Here is a 23,237-nt window from a genome sequence, read left to right on the forward strand (position 1 = left end):
TAAGAACACATGGTTTTCTATATGACAGACATATGTTACACCCTCACAGATGATTTTCTCCGTTAGAATACAGTAATAAGCACGGCAAAGAAAAAGTCCTGACCTTTTACTGCATAGCTGAATAGCAGTGACATCATCATTATCAAACAATGTTATTAGAGTGTTACGGTTAAAACATTTTGATTTCTGATGCCATTTGGTAACTGACATGTATTTCACAAAGGCCTTTTAGAGGGAAGTCTACTTTCATCTTTGACTGAGCTTAGTCTAAGTTTACATGCATAGCAAACTCAGTCATAATCCAAGATCTTTTGCTGCCTTAAGACTATAGGTAACATAATTAGCAGGAGTGTCTTCAGCTATGTGCCGTAACGTGGCTATCTTGTCAACAAAACAGTGACCATTCCTGATTGTGCAGTTACGAAGATTAGGGATTGGTTTTTATAAAAAATGATTAGTGACACCCCTTGTCCTGTATCTTATACCAAAAACTATACTCTCAATGGAAGTGAAAAGCAATTGAACATTTCTTTGCATAGAAAGAAATCACAAAAAGGTGTCTTCATTTACTGAACATCTTACAGATAAGAACAAGGAAGAAAAAATTGTGATTTTCATGTTTCTTATTTCATTCATGAAATAAATACACATAAAACATCGTTTTGTTTTGAAATCTTTCTTACATTTTTGCTGATGGATATACACAGTGGCACATGCCTGCGTTCCTTTAAAATGTTCATAGATATTTCTGTATCTTCAATAATGGCTTAATTTTTTTCCAATTATAAGGGAAGAAATACGTTAAGAGGAGGCTCTCGTCAAAAAACTGATTGTAGCAAAATTTATTAAATTAACCAAAGTTATGTGGCAAATTGTTAATACGTTCACACTTCCCACATTTTTCGCCACAAACGTCATATTTGCATATTAATGAGGTTAACTTCCATAATTAATGAGGTTTATTGGGACTTAAATATTTGGATTCCCAGATGCAATTGATTCATGCAGGGTGTCAAATTGAAGGTAGTGATGAGATCTACAGACTGAGCATAGTGTGAAATCACTTTAACAAATAATGTATTGAAAATATCGAAATTTGCTATTTAATTTCTGTAAATGAGTGCAGTCCTCGGAAGTTATATATTGTTTCCATGCAAAAACAGTGTTAGTCCATTGCATTATGTACCATGTTACTCTGTAGCAAATTTGATTGAAATAGAAGATAGTTTGACAGCTATGCTCGTCTCATTGCAGAAAACAGTCGTTTTGAGAAAACGGGGAATAAAGTGAGACACTTTTCGAATCAGTAGTTCAGTCATATGGTGTGCGACATTAAACAGCCTAACACACTAAGCTGATGTTCCAGGCTAGTCATCTACTTCATGGAACTCTCTAGGGGCATACAGTTACCCCCCTTTTTATTTGTTTTATACAATTTCCACGTCATATCATTGTTCCTGGGGGAAAATATTTCAACATTGTAATTACTTAAAATCTGTTCAGTTTTGTCAATAGGGACCCAAGTATTGACAGATAGGTAGTGAAAATTCTTTTTTTAGAATTCAGCTAGTTAGATATGTAAATATGCAATTGAGGTCATAAAAAATATGTGTCCATATACCGATGGAACACTTACAGGAACATGTGGGTGCAATACAGTACTTTTCATTACATTTGATAAAATACAAAGGAATTACCAGGCCCATAGAGTCTGCTGTGCAGTGTAAACACTTTCACTGTATGTTAGGATACATGTAATGTAAATATATCCTTGTATAGCGCACTAGGCACTTTGCATCTGTGTGCTTTACAGACGATCTATAATATACACTGAAATACAATCTATATCAGTCGTTCATTCCAGTAGATTGCAATGAAACCTACCAATCAGTTCTATTAAACATGTGCCTTGAAGTCATATATACAGCCTGCTTCATACACCAATCTATATATAATTCGCTTACCAACTTTTAATTTCTTACTGCTGTGAGTTCCTGTTTAATAGCTTGGGTCATGATCTTCTGTATCTGAAACAAACTGATCGAGAGAAGAAATATCATAAGCTCCATTAATCAGTGGTGGCTAGAAAGGAGGACAACTAACATTTCATGCTTCTTTTAACGTCTCAGTTATTAATTTTGTGTCTCCTGGATATATAATGTGTTTATGGCACTGATACATTGTATCATATATACTTGAACTTTGCAACTCAGCTAAAATGATTTCCCCTCTGCCACCACATGCCTCATGCCCCCACAGCTCTTCATACCACCAGAAGAACTTACTTTTACAAACACAACACTCATATATCATGGAAACATAAAAATGTGTGAAATTTAGTTCCAACATGCAGTTTGGCAGTTCAAGTTAATCAGTCACACAGGTCACAAACAAAACCTGCATCTGTTTCGTCCACACCAGCGCATTCTTCATGGGCCCACTTGTTGGAAGCTGAACACTGAACCCAAGTGTCTATTGACACTACAAAGGCCTCCCCACAGTATATACATTGCCATTCCCCTACTGCATTGGCTTCATCGTTTCTCTTTCTGGTGGGTCTCGGGCTTGCTGTTTTTTGGCTGTCTTTTTTTCTTCAAACAGTGACTTCTTCTGCTTTCCAGACTTTGAAGCATTTGTCTCAGCTTCTATCCTTTCCTTGACAGGAGCTGGCTGTGAAAATTTCAGACTTTCCTTTTTTTCTTTTTGTAGTGGGCCCTTTCCGTGGATCCATTGTACTGAATAGTCTAAGTTGCTCAGCACTGATTGATGTTACTTTAGTTGTGGTGGTCGCTCGGTTGTGCGGTGTCACTGACGGAGCTGATGGCATGATTGCTCGAGTTTGTGTCCCTTTGCTGGTGGTGGTTGCACTGGTGCTGGTTGTCACTGCATATTGGGTGGTGGCGGACGGGGTGGTTGCACTGCAGCTGGTGTCCATGCTCCTTGGGGTGGTAGTGTTCCTGTTGCTTGTGCTTGGGGTGATGGTGCTGTCGTTGCTTTGCTTGAACCGTGTTGGATGGTAGAGCTGCTGTCTTGCGGTGTTGGCATTAGGGCTTTTAATGAAGTTGGCATGTTCTGTTCATCATCGCCATCCACAGTCGGCAGTAGCCTGTCACATGCGTAGCATAAGAGAAACTTCTCCGGTGGGAAATGTTCCTATCAAACGGATATGGGTCATTCCATAGCCTTTGGCTATATAGTGTAACACAGTAATGGTTTTTTAACTCTTCGATCATTTACATTTTTACAGATGGTTGACTATGTTACCAGTGTATTCAAAATACGTACGCAACATTACACCATTTTTTGTGTTTAACACCACTCTTACACAAAATATACTTTGAGTAGGAGGAGTTTTCTGCTTCAAAACTAAGGTAAACCACATGTTTTTGTAATATATGTTCGGTGGTAAAGACATGCATGTCTTGTTTTTTTTATAACGTAACCCTTAACATTTCAACATTTACCAACTTTACTAGCAAATTGTTTACACCACTTAACTTTTGTTGTTTAATAATGATAACAAAGAATCAGTGTTAATAGAAACTATTGTCATGAGGAAATATGGTTAAAAATACATTTTGAAAGTCAATTGAACTTAACCTGACAAATGGAGTGATGGTAATAGTTAATGAAAAGATAAGGTAATAGTTAATGAAAAGATAACTACATGCACAGTGTATTGATCTGATCACACAATCTTTCGGATAAAGAATAGTACCGGTAATAACAAATATTCGGAAAGTGTACCTATGCAACAATGACACCATGTTAAAGTTGCGTAGGAAAAAGTGGCACCCTAAATGTAAAATGTACAACAAATGAATAACTATAGTTGATGGCAAAATAACTGCATGCACAATGTATGCACAATGTATTGAACTGATCACACAATCTTGCTTATCAAAGTCTGGTAATGACAACGTTTATGTTAGCAACGTTTATCTATTAACATTTAAGGGAGCATATCAATGATGATAGGCGATGCTCCCAGGCCCAAGTTAGCACACAATTAGCTCTAATCCAAACCTAAACTCTTGAACATGAATCGTACGTGATATAATCATGCTATGAACTGTTTACCCTTAGTGTTTATAAAATACTAGGCAGGCAATGAGTGACATTTAGCACAGTCCTGCTACATCCAAGTGTTTACGATTGGATTTTTTAACAGATAGTATATGAGTGGCCTTTCCAAATAACATGTGGTAGTATGTGGTGGCAGTCATTTCCTAAATTACCAGAGGCTACAGTCTACAGGTGATCATCACAATTAATTAGTGCTTTCTTCAAATCAAAGTGGTTCAAGTTTGGTAATCATATCAGAGAGGGGATGTTCATAATGTTGCTTGTCGGCTTCTGATTCCAGTGTGCTGTAGAGTGCCCCTTGATGTTTCACCATGTAGGCCAGTCCAATAGGGTTGGTTGTCAAGCTAGAATTATTAGAAGAGGTCAAACCACAAGGTACTCCAAAATCTGGTACTTTGAATGTTTCTAGTACAACTGATGTATTCTGCTTACTATTCATATAACACCGATGAAGTTTCAGATTCTGCATATTGTTGGCCTGTAAGCTTCACTAAACCCTTTGTTACATATTGCCTTCTGAATTACTACAACAATACGTCTACATTCAGTTTTAAATCTGATTGAATGAAGAAAGGTGAAATGAGCTGTTGGATCCAAAGCATTATGAAATACATCCATTCTTTAAATTTTTTATATCTAAAGTACTAAACTCAGTTATTTAATATAATACATTGTAGTTATTTATGTCTGTCAATCCAAGCAATGAAAAGTCAATATCATGAATAACAAAATCCAATACATGTCTGAAGGCATTTCCACGCAGAGTCTGTGTAATATGGTGACAAATGTAACTACCAATTCGGCACTGCCTTAAAAATCTTTCATAGTAATAATTATCACCATGAGCGAGAGAACACTTTGTGGTAGCCTCCAAACCATGCCGAAAAAATTCTTTTACTCGTTTACAAAACGAAGCAGTTCATTTGAAATTAGGTTTAACATAAAGCCCTGGTACTGGGCAGCGGACTTGCGAATCCACAATAAAATCTTTAACCTCATCCCCCTCAATGACACACACTTTGTAAATTGCAGTTACATGTAACAAAGACCATGAAAGTGAAGTCACCAGGACTACAAATATGTTTGCAAAGGAGCAAACATCCCCTATTCCCACGGAAGTACTAGCAGCAGTAGAAATATCTACTTCTAACTGCTGCTCTGGTGCTGCTGAGCTGAGGTGCTTGGTCCACTTGCTGTGCTGAGAGTTGAGGACTTGGGCCATGATAGCTTCTTTCTCATGGCCACCTTTGATACCTACAGTTGAAAAGGAAAAATAATTTCAAGATGTTTATGTGCCATAATAAAGCAGTCCCATTGGTGCACTGTAGTATTAGTATGATATGAGTTTCACCATCTTTCATGGTTTGACCTAGGGTACAGTACTTTATGCTATATTTGTCACTTCTTTTTTTGCCCTCATGATTTGGCCATGCAGACTTCAAAAAGAATCCCCTTCTCCTGTTTCCTTTGTACAGAATTTATATTATTTACTGTACTATAAATGCCAATTGTTAAGAAGAGTCCTGCTTGTAATATCATCATGACCCTACTGTATACTGTCTGAAATGAAAATGTGTTACTGGTGTTGTTAAAAAAAACTGTCATCGAAAAACTCTGACATTGACAAACATTTCACCTATTAACACCACATGTTATTGAATATCAAATTATGTACAGGCAAGCAGCACATCTTCAAAAATTCTATAGGAGACTCTACCTCCTCCCCCTCCCCCTCCCCCCCCCATTGGCTACTGCGACAGAACGCACCAATGATCTTTCAATGTATTTTGGTACCACCCAGCAAGTGACTTCAACCCTTGTAGCCATGCCCCATATGTCAGAAGAAGGGTGACCAGCTACAATTGGTTACAAAAAAATGCTTAATTTTTAAGCAAAACCCCTTAAATGTTAGATATGAGTTTTCAGTAACTTAATTACTGTTTAGTACTGGTTCATATGTTACATGGTCCGGTGTTTTTGTGTACTAGCTTTAGTTAGAAGAGTTCATCAATTAACAAGCTACACATAACTACAGTGCGGAAATAACCCAAAAGTTAGTAATATTCATATAACACAAATAAAACGTAATATTGTATGAACTTAGAATTGGGTTATCAAGGCACAATTTAATTAGTCATTGAGGAGGGGGAGGGGTGTTTTGAAAAAATGACAAAAATGTTAAAGGGCAAATATTAGTGCTGGGTTGGTTCTTGGGGAATACACTTGAGGTCTTCATGAGAGCTGCATACCCTAACGTTAGGCTAATAGTATTCAATGTTGGTCATTAAGATGCTAGCTAGGCCTACATATAGTTCTTCTGTTAGGTTCCAGTTAAGTAGGCTCCTCAATCACAATGAGAGTAGACTAGAACTGAATAGTTATGGTTCCAATGCATCTAAGTTTTTATAACATGTAGAACCAATAACACAATATGTGGCATATATAGTGCTAACTAGGGATAGTATGAGTATTTCATTGTGGAGCTAGATGATGAAACTCCAACATGGAAATGTCTATTTGACCAGTTGTAGCAGGAAACTAGTTGTACTGACACTGTAGCCAAAAAGAAGACATGAAAGTGGTCCTAAAAAGGGGGGTCAGAATTACAATTGGGTCTATAGGGGACCCAGGCCCCTGAAGATTTGGTGTTTGTTGTGGTATTACAGCAAAATGAACTCTAAATGAACTATGAAGTGTGTAGTTCCCTTGAAGTCTTCCAGAATGTTCTATTGCTAACGTAATGCACTTGTTTTATATATAAAAATGTAACACAGAAGAGTATATAAAAGCTTTTGTCATTAAGTGGGATTTTATGCTCTTCTTAAAGTTAGAGAGAAGTAGATGCTTGTCTGATTTTTAAGGGAACTTGGTTCCATAAGCGAGGGGCAAAAACAATAAATGACCTACCCCCAAGAATTTTGGACTTAATATCAGATAATAAAAATTGAGAACTGGATCTTAGATTACAAGAGGGGACATAAATATGTAATAACAAATATACATTGGACCCTTTTCAGCATTGGGGGTGGGGCAAACAATTAGGGTCTGGGGCACTTATCTTGTTAGGGCTGGCTTATAAAAGTTAGGGACAACTTCTCTATTAGGAAGTTGATTTAGATCAATAGAGAACAAAATTTGAAATTGAAAAATAATTAAATATGCAAATTATAATATGCAAATAAGGCCGCCATTTTGTTTTTTATGGAAAGCACTAAAATACCCAATAAAATCACTAATGACTTCAAAATTGACTTCAAAATATATGATAAAGGTTCTTCTGGGGTTGCACTTTTACATGATACCAACTTTTCTGAAATCTGTTGAGGATTGACAGAGTTATGACTGATTTTATATTGAGTACACATGTTAGGTTCGGCCCACTTTTATGACCCAATGTGGACATCAAATAATTTAGACATTTGAACATGATACATTTGTTGGAAATGATTTGGAGGAGTTGGGTACTATCTCTATTATGAATATAATTAGGATATAATAAATTTACAATTATCAAGTATTGAGTATGCAAATTTATGCAAATGAGGCTGCCATTTTGTTTTTCAAAAATCCCCCAATGTAAGTTTTCAAATCTTATCTGTATGTAACCTATCAATGTGCTATATATCTATATATATGAAACACTTATGACATATACTATATTATATATCATAAAATAAAGGAAGAAAAGATAAATTTTAAATGTTCAGTAATTTTTATTCATCATTTTTGTTAATTAAATTTATGTAGGATTATAATGTAAATAATGATCGTTAAAAAATCCCCCAAGTTGTAAATCACCCTCCCCCAAGTTCCAAACCCCACTCCCCCAGTTGTAACCCCCCAAGTTCTAAACCCCCCACCCCCAGTTGTAACCCCCAAGTTCAAAATCCCCCCAAGTTCTAGATCTCCTCCCCCCCCCCCTTCTAAATAATAATTAATTCCAGTGAGTGATGAGGCTGTAGTTTCCAGAGGGTGAATCTTCAGTTAGGTGAAGTTGGTTGAGGAATTTCAAGAGCAGCTAGAAACAAAGCAGACTTATCTGTATGGTCAACAAAGAAAGGGGAGAAGCATCAAAGTATTGGTATGGACTTGAATAACAAGGAAAAAGTCCATCACAATACTTCTGGGTTGTTATTGCCATTTTAGAAAACTAAAACTCTCTGAGAAACAAATGGTTTCAATTGTAATCTATCATCAATCAATGATACTACCTCCCATCAGTAGTATCAAGTACAAAAACAAGGGTTCAAACTTCCAAGCTTCCACAAGTGTAAAGTTCAAGAGAATGTAAAGTGTTTATCATAGCCAAAATGGGAACATTATTGTTGAAATAGAAGAAGGTGTACAAACAGCATTTATTCGATTGCTAGATATGAAACTTATGATTTTGGAAGTTGAAGCAGTCAGGAGAGAGATCAGAGGCACAACTTTTAGCGTGTGCAATCAGCTTTGTTATGATATTTGGCAAAGCAGGACATTTGCCCATCATCCATGCAGAAGTGCAGGCGGATGGTATCACCGCAGTTCCTACAACCACTAGTTGTTTTGCGGTTGTCATCTTGGCAGACTGTACATTTTTTTCGAGGGGTGTACGTGGTTGGTTCAGAGACGTGTTTCAATCGGTTTGGTACCTGTCGAATCTGAAGTGGGTGGGCATATCTCTCTCTGTAGGGGGCTACCAATTGTTTTTGTGACAGTTACGTGGGAGATTGACATGCTTCAGCTTCCAAAGAGCAAAGGAATTCACAATTGTCATATCTATCAATCGAAAAAATATTTTTGTCGACCAACGCTTGTACCGGCGTTGCAGAGGACTGTACGACAAAAGCTGATCGAACACATCTACACCACCCATGTGGGTGTTGTAGTCAAAAACCATCTTTGGTTTCTGAACATCTTCCATTTCACCACGAGTACCCCTCTTTCTACGAGCAATCGTTTCCAATATGTTGCCATGAACTGTAGATAAACAAAATACATCTCTCTTGTCCTTCCACCGACAAGCTGTCATCTTGTGGCTACTGTAGAAAACAGATTGATCTGGCTTGAAGACTTCGACAGATGTCCTCAATCGCATTGGCATATTGAGACGATCCTGGCGAACCGTTCCAACAGCCAATGTGTCGTGAACGAGCAGGTGAGCTAGTAACTCTGGAGAAGTGTAAAAATTATCAATGTACAGGTGATGAAATTTACCCAGGTACGCATTCATCAGCTCATTCACGACACGGAAGCTCAATCCTTTTTCTCCAGTACCACCTGTGTAAATTTGGAAATTCAAACAATAGTGAACTTGTGCGTCACAGAGGACCCACAATTTCACCCCTCTCTTTGTGGGCTTGTCCTTCATGTACTGGATGAAGCTGCAACGGGCCTTGGTCCCGAGCATCTGTTCATCCAGACTGAGATTCTTACCCGGATGATAGTGCTTAGGGAAAGATATGAATAAGGCATCAAGTAATGGGCGTACTTTGTACAACTTATCACAGAGCTTTCCATCAGCAGTCAAGTCAGCCTTAGTGTTATCCGCAACATGCAAATACCTTTGAATCATGCAGAAACGATGACCTGACATTGCAGAAGGAAACCATGGTGTTTTTAAGAGTGCATCAGTTGACCAGTATTCTCTCATGTCACCTTTGTGGACAATACCCATGGCAATAGCTACCCCAATGAAGGCCATTATCTCCTCTCTAGTAACGGGCGACCAGCGCTCTTTACTACCTCCTTCCTTGGCCCTTTCTTGCATCGCATACAGATTCGTCTGCTTGACCAAATTGGTCAAGACTGCTTCGGTGAGAAACAGTCGCAACAAATCTAGTTCAGTCACTGCCCTGTGGGCCGCTCCTGAAAGACCTCTTGGATCCTCCCCCTCTCTGGCAAACTGCCCCTCTTCGTTGATGTAAGGCTGTTGAATAAAAGGAAAATTGAATGTATAAATACAAAAAATATATCAATGTTTTATTTTGTGTAGATATATAAAACTCAGGTTTACAGTTGGCAGGTTTTCCGGTCCATGGTAGGCTTCAAAAAAAAAATTGGTTAGTAAAGTAACAGAAATATGATTACTCACTGTGTCTTCATTGAAATTCTCCCACTTCCAGTCCCCGCAGCAGTTGTGACGATCCTCTTCGTTCTCCACCAGAAGAGCCATCTTCTGCTGAAGATCAGCTTTCCCAACAGCGGAGAGGGCAGCTTTACGTTGTTTGACTCGTTCTTTGAAAGCCTTCCGCTCCTGGGCTGAGATGGTGGGTGGTGGTGTTGATGGCCTCTTCGGTGGAGGTCCTACCACTGGTACACGCCGAGACGGGCGGCCTCTCCTCCGTTTGGCTGGAGGTGCACCAGCGGCGACAGGCACAACTGCTGCGGGTGCCTCATCTGGAAGATCCAGAAAGGCTGGAGCCAGTTGGACAGTGTTTCCCTGAAAACAAAAGGAATGTCAGTTTTGTAAATTCACTTGGCGCAACAAAAAAAGGCCAATGGTTCCCCCTAATTTGTAAACTCATTTGGTAATATCATAATTATTCCATGTATTTTCTTTGTTTACATTCTAGAATTACATACATTTCTATACAATGGCATAAGCCTAGCATTGGTATAACATTAGGCCTAGCCCTATTTTTTGTTCATATGGCCACCCCCAAAAATGATAAAAAAAATACCATGGATTCCCCTATATTTTGCAATTTTATTTGGCCCCCCCTGTTTTATTTTGACTTACAGTATGTAACAATATTACTTGGTTATCATCATTATTCCAAGTTTTTTATTTGTTTACATTCAAAAATAACATACATTTCTATACAATGGCAATGGCCTAACGTTGGTATAACGTTAGGCCTAGCCTACCCTAGGCCTATATTTTGTTCATTTGGCTAACCCCAAAAATGATAACAAAATACCATGGATTTCCCCTATTTTTGCAATTTTATGTGGCCCCCTGTTTTATTTTGACTTTTCTTACAGTATGTTACAATATTACTTGGTTATCATCATTATTCCAAGTTTTTTCTTTGCTTACATTCAAAAATAACATACATTTCTATACAATGGCAATGGCCTAACGTTGACATAACTTTAGGCCTAGCCTAGCCTTTTGTAGTAAACAACGCTATTGACTTACAATTTCTGGATCATCGAAAAGGACGGAATCTTGGAAGACTGGTTCGACCTGGTTATCATCATCATCATCTGCAGTTTCCGTTTCGGACCAGTCTTCCCACATGTCCAGCACCTCTTGCGCACTAAAATTTTGGTTGGGGGCTCGCGCCCCACGCCCAGTGCTTGTGGAAGCCATTTTGAATTTTGACACAGCAGCGGCGGTTGCTATCAATAATCAAAGGAATGTGGGGGCGCTATGTCATAACTATCAATTACAAAAAAGTGAGCGGCCTAAATATCTAAAATAGGGTAAAAAAATTACGTTCGTAGGTTGAAGCGTTCGGGAACGAGAATTGGATCAAAAATGAACGGATTTGGACGATTTTGGTGTCAAATTACAGGAAATTTCAAGGACATTTGCATTTTTCTCAGAACTCTCTATAGATATATTCCTGAAATGCTCAGAATATGTTCAAAACATGTTAGGGTTTATACCAAATATAATGGGGGGGTTTGTTCAACTGTTATTTTCTGTCACGATTTAGTTGAAGCGAACATCGATTTTTAGCCAAATTACGTCATTTTCAGATTAACCTATGACCTTTGGGCCCCACCCACTAAAAAAAATCACAGTGACCCCCCTTTTTATTTGTTTTATACACAAACGTATGGTCTTAGATACATTTCAATACCTAAATGAATGTTGTAGGATGTAAGATGGCTGAGTAATAATTTTTTTTAAATTCAAAGATGAATTGGGGTCAATCACGACCCCAATTCCCGGAAATTAAGTGATTTATAGACAATAAGGAGAACTTTATACATAATACGATATTTGACAGGTAGCCAGTGCAGGTTTTTTGAAGACAGGGTGGATATAGCAATATGCGCAGCTGAGTTCTGGAATAATTGAAGTCTATGAATCTGTTCTTGTGGAAGACCAAGAAGTAAGGAATTGCCCATATCCAACCTTGAAGTGATAAAAGAATGTACAATTTGTTGACTTGCCTTATCATTGAAATATTTTCTTCATTTGTAGATGCCTCTGAAATGAAATGCAGCAGAACTTGTTATTTTGGAAATGTGCTGCTCTCAATCATGGCTTTTCATTAGCCAAGAGGAACCTCCCATAACCCATGGCTGTCTCGGCATATATGGGTTAAGGAATAGATCATATACAAATGCGTTAGTTATTAGTAGGTTGTTTGCTGTACACATCTCACGGCTTTCCTTTTCACGTATTGGCTAAGTGCATAGTTTTCGCATTTTCTTGGTATTAAATTTATTCAGTCAACTTCTCCTTTCGGGTCAAGTTCTTTTAATCTTTTGAAGTCACGTGAAACATTATTCTGTATATAACAACGAAGAGAATCCTATTTTTTTTAGAATGTCCCTAACAAGATGCAACACGAAAAAGTACCAGAAGTTATACCCTGGAAAACCTTGTTCAATTTTAACACACTTCAACTTTAACATACTAAAAGAACTGTTCATATCCCGCCGGTGTTCGCGCAGCAAACACACCGAGCACGCGTAGCGTGCGAGCATAATGGCATGGGGTCCAGGGGACCGCCTTAGGGTCCCAGTAGGGTGAAAGGGTAAAACCCCTTGTTGAGGTCCAGGGGACGATGGCCCCTGGCAAAAGTTGGTATTTTTGCGTTTCTGGCGATAAAAATTTCGCACTTCAGGATGCAAAATACTGTCAACTTTTTGATTTTAAATTGTCACGAAACTGATGACAATTTTAAAATGACAACATGGGGTAGCTATATTATGTTATAAAATGAAATGAGATTAAATCTGTCTTACAATCTCTAAAAAGTTTGTGTAACTTCCGATATTATGACAACAATGAATAGCATGCACTCTATGTACAACTGCAGTGTTTAAACCTACTTTAATACTACGGTAGGCTACATATGCTGCGAATTTTCACAGGTACCTTGCCAAACAACTGAGCTCATCCCCTGTCTAAAACCTGTTTGTCAACATTTTTGGCACGTTTCCAAGGAGCGTTTAATGGAGTAAATTGTTTTGGCTCCACTTTAGAATTAATTACATCAGTCAGTAAAGGATCGGTTAAGTTATGCGAAATATTGTCTTACACGTTCAAGAAAAGTACGTAAATATCCCTGTAACATTTAGGTAAGTATACACCTGAAGCCAACCTCCGCATGAACAAAACAATATATTCCCCATGAAACACGAGGCACGGTCCATACTCAATACCATACACATAACACGATATGAAGGCCCCTATAGCTATGGTCTCAATCCTGTAATGACATGTTTTAGGCCACTTGTTTCCATGTTCTTATAGAAAACGTGAACTTCGCAAAATAAAATTACTTGTGTTTTTGTAGTTACGTGAGATACATAACCGACGAGGTGGTAAAGCTATTTGCTATACCTGACAATGGTAGGATATGCCAGTTTCGCGTGAATTTTTACCAACTTACTTTTTTTCGTACACAAACAAGTTTTGGCCTATATAGCCATGTTTTGAAGGGTACTCCACATTATTCACTCGGCCAAAACACAAGTGCATAAAAGTTTGGAAATGCATAGAACATATGTATGAGGAATATGGAATCCGTCAACAAGGCAATCCTCTTGTAGACTTCTGCAACTTTCCTCAGGCAACAATTGTCACAGCATGCATCTATATATAGGAATGCGATCATTATGTTTACTTTCAAATAAATTCACTTTTTTACCATCCGAACAACATCAATTCATTTTCTTCTTTGTTTTATTAAAGCTTCAAGAAATTGAAAGCTAGAAAGGGATTCCAATGGGCCAAACTCGGTGATACATCATATCCTGTGCTTTACCAACAGAGCTATGCAGCTCTGGCTTTTCATTAAAACTTCCCAGTTAATTTTATGTTGACATCCATTAAATTGGGAGTCCACGAAAACAGAGATTGACCCAAAGGAGCCTAATATAGTGAGATATATAAAATATCAGTGTGAGTTTACATGAAGTAGCTTTATCGAATATCGAAAGATATAGTATGTATAGTGTCCTACTCGTTGATGCAGTATTGCTGTCTGTTGATGCTTCGTATACACAAACGACATTACGCACAGAAACGTTTTTTGTGGTCATGGTTCCGTACCAAATGACGTTATCATTTTCTACAAATCGTACTCTTAGCAAAAAAAAACTGTAAACTGCAGTCATTTAGATCCAATTATGACAAATAATTATTATCTGCAATATAATACATACCTAAAAATGAACTGTGTATGTTATTAAACTACATATTAATCAAACGGCGAGGAATTCTGTTCCCCTCCAAGGCTGAGAATACTCTCGAGAGAATATAAGCTCGAGAATACTCTCTCGCAAAAATGGTTAATGGTCATTTCTTATGTTCTTCAGTCGATCCCTCAGCTTCCATCTAACCACAGACAGGTCTGTCCTGTACTTTGATACCTCAGAAAGGGAAAAAATGATGGCTTGGTGAAAAACAGAGGCTTAGTTTGCTAAACATCCAATTTCAGTTACCCTCCATAAAATGAAATAATATTGTTTTTTCATGAGTAAGTTTGTTCTTATTTTTCTTAGTAAAGTAAAACATGAAACTTGCTTTGATTAGATTGAAAACTACACATTAAAGCCTACACAGTAAATAGCAGAAAGTGTCATTGAAGAATTTTGAAAGCCTACAGCAAGGGTTTGTAAAGTTAAATTTCATGTTTGTGAATGTCATCTGTTTTGTTAATTAGTTGGTCTGCTTTTTTGTGCAGAGGTCAGTAAATCAATGGGCACTCCATACACAGTTCAAGGACAAAGAAAGCTGAAACTTTGGTCATAAGTATTATAACTCTGAAGGAAGCCTTCAGACAGTTACTTACTTTCCAGCATTTCCCTTTTCTTGGTGTCCAGTGCTGGCCTCAGTTCAACATTTTTATTGGTGTGCATTCCTAGGTCACTACATGTCATCATCTCCTCCTTTGCAACAAAATATTAGCAAACTTGCCAACTGCCTGTGAAGGGCGTGGTTGATGCAGCAATCTGCAAGTCTAGTTCTTCCTGGTTTTCTTGACCTTCGTGTCCGTTTTCTTTGCACGTAAAAAGCACACAGTTCTTCCTGAATTTTTTTATTTATTTAACACAAGGTTTCTACAGATGGTAAGTTCCCTTTTCCGCATGAGGGGTGGGGCAAACAATTAGGGTCTGGGGCCCTTATCTTGTTAGGGCTGGCTTATAAAAGTTAGGGACAACTTCCCTATTAGGAAGTTGATTTAGATCAATAGAGAACAAAATTTGAAATTGAAAAATAATTAAATATGCAAATTATAATATGCAAATTAGGACGCCATTTTCTTGTTTTATGGAAAGCACTAAAATACCCAATAAAATCACTAATGACTTCAAAATATATGATAAAGGTTCTTCTGGGGTTGCACTTTCACATGATACCAACTTTTCTGAAATCTGTTGAAGATTGACAGAGTTATGACTGATTTTATATTGAGTACACATGTTAGGTTCGGCCCACTTTTTATGACCCAATGTGCTTTTTACGTGACCCGCCATGCGGGATACAAAACGTCACGGCCAAACGGCACTACCGAACCATCCCATTCTGACAAACGAAACTAAGGTCTAGCGAGCCAAAAAAAACATACGCCCGCCGACCTGCAGAGACAAAACGCCCAACCCCCCCCCACTCAAACATTCAAAAACGTACAGAAGGACGACCCGCACGCAGCGAAACGAAAAACCCCTCCCCAGCACACCAGCATCCAAAAAAGGCAGCCCCAGATAAACGGCGAAAATCGCCTTCAATCTGAAGGCGAATGTCAGACTTCACCGCCTCCAGGACTGCCTGCCAAGTGGCAAATTTCCCCCTAAAAACCAAATTACATCTATTCCGCCAAACATGTTTTTTAAAATAGAGCAAACAAAAATGATGCGGTGCAACACAGCAACGGAACAAACTGGAGGATCTAATCCATACAAAACAAAACCCTGTCCTACCGACCAGGAACGGTCTCCCGTTAAACGGTCGGTCCAGGACTGAAACCACTCCCACAAGTTCAAAACAAAGGGTCAATGCCAAAAAACATGGGCAGTACTCTCTAAGCTGTCACAGCCGGTCCTCGGGCACAGTCCATCACCCAATCGCCAGTGATACCTTTTCAGATTGGTCACCAAGGCACCATGTGCAATTCTCCATGCAAGGTCACGGAGCCTGCAACCATTCAGCCTTGAATGCACCGAACGCCATACTTCGACAGGATGACGTCCCTGTACAAAAATTGCATTCAAGGCCCTATCCCGCAACGAACTGTGAACGAGGGCCGGCTGTGACAGGTCAACAGGAGGCAACTCAATCAGAGCGGAGCAAATGACACGCACCACCCTGTTTGGAGTACTACTATGCGGTTCTCTGTTGCTAAACAGCGCCGGGACCCATCGACGCAGGTGCAAACCGCCCCAAAAACGTACAAAATATGAAGAAGGCAACCCTGGGTCAGTTACCGCTACAAACAACTGCTTAAATAACAAACAAGTTAACTTACTTCCCAGATGAACCACCCCTAACCCACCCTTCTCCAGTTTTTGGTACATTACCGCCCTTTTGACAAGCTCTGTACCACCCGACCAAATAAATGAAAATATCGCTCTCTCCAACCGCATCAGGACGCGACGCGGAATTGGATACACCGCGCCCGGGTACCACAAGATGGGCGAAACAAAACGATTAACTACGGTGACTTTCCCTAGGATCGAAAGCCAGCGGGTGCCAAAGGTTTCGAGCCTGCTCTCAAATACCTCCGCCCTCTCGCTCCAGGTGACATCACCAGGTGCATCGTAGCCGAACCATATACCATTAATTTTGATATTCTGATCCGACCACGACGCACCGAATGGTAAGTCTCTGTATCTCCAGCTACCAAGACGAAGGCCCTTTGTCTTTTCTGGATTCAACTTCGCCCCGGTAGCTCTCTCAAAAATAGATAAATCCTGCGAGAGTGCGCGAAAGGAGCCCAGACTCGAAACAACACATGTCACGTCATCTGCATATTGAGCGCATTTCACTTTGGCACCCCCTGGCACAACGAATGGAACAAGTCTGGAGTCCCTTTCCAAAAGACGAGAGAGGGACTCGCTAAACAAAACATAAAGTAATGGAGACAGAGGGCACCCCTGGCGTACCCCCCTCTCTACGTTAAAAACCTCCGAACAAAACCCATTTACGATAACAGAACTGAAACTTTCTTCATACAAAACAGAAATCCATTTACGAAAATTTGGGTGCAACTGAAACGTCTCCAATACATTCATTAAAAAACCGCGATCCACCATGTCAAAGGCTTTCTGCTGGTCCAGAGACACCAATGCACATGGCAGATCACGCTCAATAACAAAGTCGGTCAAGTCGCGCATCAGCCACAAGTTCTGCTGGATGCAATGACCCTTCACTGCACAAGTCTGGAGATCACCCACAAGATGCGGCATAGCCAGTGCAAGGCGGTTGCACAAAGCCTTAGCCAGCAACTTGTAGTCCACATTTAACAAGGTGATCGGACGCTTGTTACGGGGATCCAAGGGGTCCCCAGACTTGGGCAGCAAAGTAATCATGCCCATACGTTGACTTTGGTTTAACAGTCCGTTTTGGAAGGCGTCCTCGAAGACGGCTCTGAGGTCGGGTCCTATTATTGCCCAGAAGGTTCGGTAGAACTCCCTCGGAAGCCCGTCCGAACCCGGGGACTTGCCATTCTTCATCTTCGAAAGCGCCTTCCAAAGCTCAACAGTGGTTATTCCGCCCCCCAAAATATCATTGACATCGTGGGGAACGGTTTTTGAGATTCCCCTCAATAAATCAGCCTGTGCCGACAAGTCGACATTGCCACGCGTAAACAAACTCGAATAATACTCTTTATATACGCGGACAATGCCGTGAGGGTCACTAACCACGGTCCCATCTGTAGCGCGCGCGTACTTTTCATCGAGATAAGTCTGCAAAGCGATGACAGCCGAAGGGTCGCCAAACTTCACCTCCGCGCACAGCTTCGAGAATTTTTCTCTTCGACGCCGTGCGCGGGTCACGCAATACTGAATTGCGTAGCGTTTGATGCGCAACTTGACAACATCCCACCATTGGGATGTAGAAGCAAAGGCCGGCTTCAATGTTTGCCATCCTTTGTACCTGGTCTCGAAACCCTGGCGGAACTCTGCCTCGCCAAGAATCCGACAGTTAAGCTTCCATAGGCCCCGCCCGATGGGGAAAATGGAAGGCAAAACAAAACGTGCTACCACAGTGTCATGGTCAGAGAGCGGACAGCTGAGCGTCTCGCAACCCGAAAATGTAAAACTTACGGGCGCATACACTCGATCTATCCTGGAGGCATCTTCTCCGTTAGGCCTCACCCACGTATACACCGTACTACACGGGTGCATATGCCTCCAGACATCGGCTAAAAGGTGTGCCGAAGTGAATCTGTCCAATTCTGTGATCCCAGCGTCGGGACTAGCAGACACAGAAGCCCCGAGTCTGTCAAGACCCGAGTCTGGGACACAGTTAAAGTCTCCGACCATGACACATGGTGCACTACCAGGAACAAAGGAAGGCAGCGTGTTAAAAAATTCTCGTCTAGCAGAAGGCCGATTGGGAGCATACACATTGCAAAGGGAGATGTTACCCTGTGGATACTTGAAAAGAATGCAAACCAATCGGCCCTCGTGATCCGTCTCCACCCTAGTGGCACAACCCGCCTGACGAGGTGACAGGAGGATGACAGTGCCACAGGATGAAGACGAACCAAACGGAGCATGCAGCCCACCACCCCACTCATAAGCCCATAGAGGGACATCTTCTTCCAAAATATGTGTTTCTTGCAGGCAAACGCAGTCGACCTCCATTGAAATGCAATATTGGAAAATGCGACTGCGCTTGCGATGATCCCTCATGCCATTCACGTTCAAAGTGGCAACTGAAAATGTATGGGCCATGAGAGGGCAATGGGGCAAAACTACGCCGACGACGATTCTGTAAGCTTCAAGCGCGCTCTAGACGACATATCGTCGTCCGAGTCGTCACTTGAGGCCGACCTTTTTAGAGAGGGTTCCCCCATCTCGTCGTACCAGCTCGTCCCAGTGGCACGTTTTGGCTCGACGATCACCGAGCCCCCGGAGTCGCTGTCAGACAGAGCCTCCGGAGACCCGATGACCACCGAGTCCCCGGAGTCGCCGTCGGACAGAGTCTCCGGATCTGGCGATACCGGCGGCGGACTGGGGACGGAACTGGACGAGTTGATAGGGGAAGCTGGTGGAGACTTTCCCGGTGCGGGCACGGGGTTGGGGTCTGCAACTACGGGGGAGGGTGAACTAGGTGCACCCGGTTCCCCCTCTTTGCGTGGAGCTTCCTCCGGGGCAGTAGGTGCGCCAGAACTTGGCGCCTTTGATTGACCCCCACTCTTTGTCATAAAGACATAAGAGGAGGGACAAGCGCGAAAAACATGCCCCTCCTTCCCACAGAGTGAGCACACAACTTCGCTTGGGCAAGCAGAGGTATCATGCCCAAGACGAAGGCAGCGCCCACACTTTTTGTTTGGGCAGCCCTTGGCTTCGTGCCCGGTCTCCCCACACCTGAAGCAGGTACGGGGCTGACCGGGGTAACGCACGTGAGCTTTATGCCCGGCAATAAAAAGGAAGGAGGGAATGTCCTGCTTGAGGTCGATCCGAACTTGTCGGTGCCCGTTCAACACCCCAGGGGCCTGTGCGTAGGAGCACATTTTGATGGCCTTGACAGCCCCAAACCGACCTAAAACAGTTGCGACAAGTTCCTGACGCACCTCTAGTCCTACGTGGATGACAGTTACCCATACGGAACGCTCGTATGGAGTAACTGTCAAACCTTCAACCCCACTCAGCAACGTGACACCCTTCTGCCGGGTCACGTCACTTGTAAAACGTACATCATAAGTATTACGACCCTGGAGAGCTTGCAACGCATCAACCTCTCCAGGCACAACAACACCCTTACTCTTTAAAATACTAAAAACTTGCACCGGTGGAACCGCTTGTTCACCGGTGAAGGTTAACTTAACAATTTTGGAATCACGGCGAACCGTTCCAACAGCCAATGTGTCGTGAACGAGCAGGTGAGCTAGTAACTCTAGAGAAGTGTAAAAATTATCAGTGTACAGGTGATGAAATTTACCCAGGTACGCATTCATCAGCTCATTCACGACACGGAAGCTCAATCCTTTTTCTCCAGTATAAAACCCAAATTTCCATACTTCAAGTTCCTTTGAAACCATATTTTGACTTTGGTGGCACATTCTGTGACTGCATCGATATACTAGGGCTGCCTCATTATCGTTTTCATTCATCTGGCAGATAAAGGGGATTTTCAGGTTTAACTTGTAACCAACTTGATGATTAACAAACTATATTGTGTGAAGAGGATCACCATTACATTTTTTTTCAGTGCCAAACACTTTGCACCATTGCGAGTCAATTTCATTTGGGAACAACTGAAGATACAGCATAATGGTGGTCTCTTATGAGCTGTTCCCATGCACTCAAGCAAACAAAGTAAACCAGGTCTTCCAACATTATTGTTACATGTCTCAAAAGGCACCACATTAGAACAACATTTTGAGAAGAACTACCATCTGGAGAACGGATAGCAAGCAAGGAAAATGTACATGGTTGGTTTCGTTTTTCAGGTGCTCCACAGTTATAGCTTGTACTGCGTGCATCAGAATCTCTAAAGAAAAATAGCCATTCATAAGTTCATTGAGTAGCAATTTCAATTATGTAGGACACACTCCTTCTAATATATCATGCATGATATCGGGTGACCGGTTGTCAATGACATGGAAGTTGAAAGGATCTTCAATGCACATGTTTTCATATTCCAGTTTCCTGCATATTATCTATGGCCATATCGTGTTCATAATTTTCATGGGATCTAACAGTATTTCTCTCTTCATGTAGCTTATGTCTTGTGTCATAACGATGCATTTTGGCAAACCCTACAGTTTTCAATAGACCATTCTATTAATATCAATTTAAAGACCATCTCATGCTAAAGATTTCAATCCCTGAATGAATTCAGCAAATGTTTCGGTGTATCCAAAGAGTTCGGCATCACTGGAGTTGAACAACATGACTAAAAACATATTAATTTGTTGATCTGTACTTTTGGAGGTACATTTACAATTGAAAAGTATACAGCTAACTTATAAGTTCCTGCTTTTCGACTCAGAGGATTCGTCACTTCGGAGTCTTGAATGTACATAGTTATTTTGACTGTATTTGCAGCAGCTAAGAATGCCTTTTCTTTATAGTAGGATCTATCACGGAAATCTGAGTAACCCATCCTCACTAGGTTTTTGTCAAGAATGTCTGTTTTTTTCTTCAATGTAACATTCACAACTTGTTTATTGAAATATACTGGAAAGAATTTTTTATGACTTGCTGGATGTTGTTGGTAGCTGGGTTATTACGGGGGGGGGGGGGGATAACCAATACCCAATGGCAGTACGTCTGCTGATATTGTGTGTGACGGTTCTGCAATGGGTGTGACACTGACTCAATATCAGCCAAAGGAACTTGTTCTAGATCATGTCGGTTACTCTTCAGATGTTTCTTGAAAATGGAAACTCTCGTACTAAATATTCTTTCACAACCATTCTGTCCACAAGTAAACCGTTCAATAACAATCCTTCCTTTATTAGTTGCATGCACATTTTGCAAGTGCCAAACCATCAAACTGTCACTGTTAAAAGCTTCCCCACATTTTGGCCACACATAAGGCTCTTTGATTTATCTTATTATGAGCAAGTTGCTAACATGTTAAAGAAAATCTACCGGAAGCAGTTGCAGTTTCAGTCTTGGACCAATTGCAGGAACTAGTTGGATGTCTGTGGAAGGAAATAAAATTCTTTGTGTAAGTTCGTAGAACAGAATGTACGTACTTTAGATGTTTCTATGGAGAAACTAAAGTATAAAAAGATCGACATCGCGACCGAATAGCCTCTAGGTACTAAACTGATATAGGTATGAACACGTAAACACTGTACGAATCGGTGGCGAATATTTTCGCCAACCCCTTTTACAAGTGTTGATGCTCACGCTACATCTAGGTTATAATAAAATATAAGTCCTCGCTCTGCGCGATGGCTGTAGGTATAAGTAAAAGTAGGTAAGGCGGACCTACGTATAAGTGCTATAGGTAGAATCAACGGTAGGCCACATATAATTGGTAACGCTAAAATGTTCCTCGAAGTTAAGTCAACTTTAAGGTTGGATAAAGTGTCCTCGGGTAAAATCCACAGATGAAAATAAACGTTCTGTGAAAAGATCCTTAAATATACCAAGATCCGAGAATCAATCGCTGTACGATATACGGGTGCTTTTTACGTCGTTCGCTACAAAATATATACGGGTGGCCAAGTTAATCGCTCGCTCGCGTCGCTCGTCGGTTGTGCCCACGCTTCCTAAAAACTTTCCAACCCCTGAAAATCAGGGGCTTCCGGAAATCCGTCAATTCTGAAGAAGGGTGGACGAAACTAAATCACTACAACTAGCTCCTCCCCAGATTGCTCAGTAAATGAGAGCAATCGAGTAAAACGATAAGTGTCGTACAACGGGAGCTAATGATTCAATCGATGACGATGACTTCAACATAGCGGCTCGGCCAATGGACGTGTCTACCCGACCGAGTAACTCTGGTTGGTGGCGGCTTGGCGTTTTCTACGGGACGTGTAGGTGTCGAGGTAGCCGGGAGATCGGGTGTGGTAGGCGTAGTCGGTTTGGCTTTGCCGATGCGTCGAGACGGAGCTGAAGGTTTAGCGACTGTTGTGAATTCGTGGTCGAGGTACGCTGGTTTGAGTCGATCCAGACTGATGGTTGATCGCTTGCCACGCACCAAAAGAATAAAGAATTTATCGCGTCGCTCGATGACTTGGTAGGGGCCATTGTAGTGAGGTTGTAATGGCGCACGAACAGCGTCGATACGTATCCAAACATGAGTGCAGGTATGCAGGTCTGGATGTATTTGGTTGCGGTAAGGAGGCGTT

At 41.0% G+C, this 23,237-nt stretch overlaps 1 protein-coding gene across 1 annotated transcript; it reads right to left on the minus strand.

The window, feature by feature from the left end:
* Positions 1 to 1,547: 1,547 nt before the first annotated feature.
* On the minus strand, positions 1,548 to 16,075 carry LOC139982956 (piggyBac transposable element-derived protein 4-like). The gene is made up of 3 exons (XM_071996180.1): positions 11,210 to 16,075; positions 10,160 to 10,507; positions 1,548 to 9,994 (listed from the first exon to the last, which is right to left on the minus strand). Exons 1-3 carry the CDS (start codon positions 11,381 to 11,383, stop codon positions 8,762 to 8,764), a joined length of 1,755 nt encoding a protein of 584 aa, XP_071852281.1. The 5' UTR covers positions 11,384 to 16,075; the 3' UTR covers positions 1,548 to 8,761.
* Positions 16,076 to 23,237: the final 7,162 nt, after the last annotated feature.

The sequence above is a fragment of the Apostichopus japonicus genome, chromosome 16 (assembly GCF_037975245.1).
Source record: "Apostichopus japonicus isolate 1M-3 chromosome 16, ASM3797524v1, whole genome shotgun sequence".
NCBI lineage: Eukaryota > Metazoa > Echinodermata > Holothuroidea > Aspidochirotida > Stichopodidae > Apostichopus > Apostichopus japonicus.